At 47.0% G+C, this 2,771-nt stretch overlaps 1 protein-coding gene across 1 annotated transcript; it reads right to left on the reverse strand.

The window, feature by feature from the left end:
- Positions 1 to 2,314: 2,314 nt before the first annotated feature.
- On the reverse strand, positions 2,315 to 2,659 carry COL8A2 (collagen, type VIII, alpha 2). The gene has a single exon (XM_009703510.1). The coding sequence runs from the start codon at positions 2,657 to 2,659 to the stop codon at positions 2,315 to 2,317; it is 345 nt and encodes a 114-aa protein (XP_009701812.1).
- Between the last annotated feature and the right edge of the window lie 112 nt (positions 2,660 to 2,771).

Consider the following 2,771-nt stretch of genomic DNA (forward strand, 5'->3'; position numbering starts at 1 on the left):
AAGCTCCTGGCCTTGCTGCAGGTAGCGTGCTCACGCGGTGGGAGCCGGACCCCGCTGCTGGCCGGGGCCTTGCGTGGCACCAGCTCGAGTTCATTGCTGTTCTCCACAGGAAAGACGTTTCAATAAACGAGACACAGGCCCCATCCTAGCACCCTCCCCTCCCAAGCCTGGGCTTGAAGAAAACGTCTGAGCTTCCACTTTTAATTCTAGGGACTCGTGTATGGCTCCTGTTCCTGCTGGGAAATAACCTGTTAGGATCAAAAGCCAGGTGGTCCTGACACCCCCCTGCCTTCAGGAGTTAAAAACGTCCAGTGGGATCGGACACTGGGGCAGCCTTTCAGCCTCAGAAGGTTTTGTCTTCATATGAAACTTGCAGCTTTATGTGGAGAAAATCCCGGGGAGGGAGACATGCCAGCCCCCGCGGGGCAGTAGCTGGGGCTCTGGCCTTTCAACAGTAAATTTCCTTTTTGTGTTTCTTAATTTCAGGGACAGGTGTGTTTTTAAAAGGAAGCCCTGGATGGCAAGAGGCAGAAACATAGGACAGGCTTAGGGAGAAAAACAAACAAACAAACCAGAGATAGAAATAGAAAAAGAAAAGCTGTTTAAATATCTTGTACAGTCCATCTGGAGAACAATCCCAAGTCCCATTCTTGCTACATTTCTTTGGCCACTGAACAAGCTTTAGAAAAATTTCAGGGTAATAGTTGCTCAGCTGGTGACCAAATTGTTGCTGTTTTCTCAGGGATGTGCCTTTGCGGAGCGACGTGCAGTGTAATGCACGTGGATTAACGTCAGCAGCGTGCTACTTGCCTGGGATGAGAAGAATCGCTTTACTGTAAGTGCAAGTGGCAATGACTATTCTACCATGAGAAAAATCTGCAAAGCAAGAGAGTTCAGTTGCTCCCTTTACCAAAGGACAGAGCAGCCAAGTGGTCAGTATCTGTGCATACCTTTCCCAGAACCTTGTAGCTCATATTCAGGTCAGTAACATTTCAAGCATTAGTGAGACAAAGTGGTAACAACAGACAAACGTGATTTTTTTTTTTTTTTTTTTAACCTAAGTCACAGACTGGCACCTGGAATGGTGCACTTTTTACAGGTACATATTGCACTAGACTTGTCAATAACATTGTTAAGTAGATAATAGCACCGTTGAATGGAAAGTTAGAACAAACGCTATTTTTTCTTAATTAAAAGGTCCCCAGAGAAAGGAGGGATACCAATGTAAAAGTTTACACATCCCGAAATAGTGAGACAGTAAAAGCAAGTTGTCCGTTAAGTGGCACTTTGAAGAAAGCACGACTAAACCTTCTGTCAAACCAGGCCAGAAGCACTGTAAGCCGGGCCTCCAGTGCCATCCTTGTGTTGTCAAGGAAGAAGATGCTCACGAGGCCAAGCAAGTCTTTGGGCAGCAAAGGAACAGATAGGACAGAACTAGCCCTTGGACTTGCCAGTAGGTGAATTAACCCAAGAGAGAGGATTGTTGTTCACCACAGGGGTCCCAGCTTCCCTCAGTGGCTTTGGAATAGGTCGTCTGTCATGCTCCCAGATACCAATGCCTGGATGTTTTTATTCCTAAAGGTGCTGTGAGGGGAGGGTCAAAAATAATATTTACTTCTTATAAGAAGGTGCTTATGCAAAGTGTTCCACTTTTCATGATTACAAATCCAACCACACTGAATCCGGAGTGAATCAGGGAGACTGCCTTAAAGCACAGTCAGAAAAAAATCGGCATCAGTGAGACTGAAACTTGGGTGTGTGATGGTTTGGGAAGGAAATTTCTCAATCCATCATGGATCTCTGCTGTTGTACAGGTTTGTGTTAACTGCCTAGGACCCCTGTGCTGGTTAGCAAATACACCATCCACTACAACAGCTGTATTTATTTAACTAGTACTCAAAATGGGAAACAAGGGCACTTGATTATAGACCAGAAGGGTCTGGTCTTCCAGACAACCCTCTCTGGATCACAGAGCAGTTTACTGCAGAGCCAGATCCTTGCCATCCCAAGCGCGTTCCTGTGTTTGATGTAAAGTCACTAGGGTAAAATTTATTCCAAATACGCTTTGCTGAGGAAGTCATTCCCCTCCCTCCCTTCTTCCTCCCCAAAAAAGAAAGATAGAGAGATGTCTCCTTTCCGATTACCCTCTTGATTCATGGATCAAACAGCGTGAAGCAAGGTCCCACGACAACGGCTTGCGCGTTCTTCCCAGTGATTTTTCTTTTTTGTATTAATTTTAAAAAACTTTTTTATCAAAAAAAAAAAAGACAGTTTATGGCTAAAGTGGGTGAAAAGGAAATGTGCCCAACAGCCGTTATGTAGGGCAAAGCAGGAACCCGGAGAAGGAAGAGTGGATGTATTCCGTGGAGTACAACCCATTGGCCTGGTCCGAGGGCATTTGTACCCAGACTTGGTCGTTCTCCTTGAGTTCAAGCACGGCACTGCCCGAGGCCTGGTCCAGGTAGCCCTTTTTGTACTCGTCATAGGTGTAGGTGGCGGGCACGTTGTTCTTATAAAGCGCCACCCAAACATTAGTCCCTTTGACATGCACATGGTAGGCAAAGTAGTAGATGCCGGATACAGGGCAGGTGAATATCCCGGTGACAGTATTGTAGCCATTGTGCCCGTTATACAAAGTCCGGTCAAACTTGACCGGCATGCCTGATGCCGGGAAGGGGGAGGTGAGGATGGCGGTGAAGGCCGGCGCGATCCGGGCAGAGAGTTCTCCTCGGCCATACTGCGGCTTCCCTGGCTTGCCGTTCCCCAGCACG

The sequence above is a fragment of the Cariama cristata genome, unplaced genomic scaffold, assembly GCF_000690535.1.
Source record: "Cariama cristata isolate BGI_N322 unplaced genomic scaffold, ASM69053v1 scaffold31500, whole genome shotgun sequence".
NCBI lineage: Eukaryota > Metazoa > Chordata > Aves > Cariamiformes > Cariamidae > Cariama > Cariama cristata.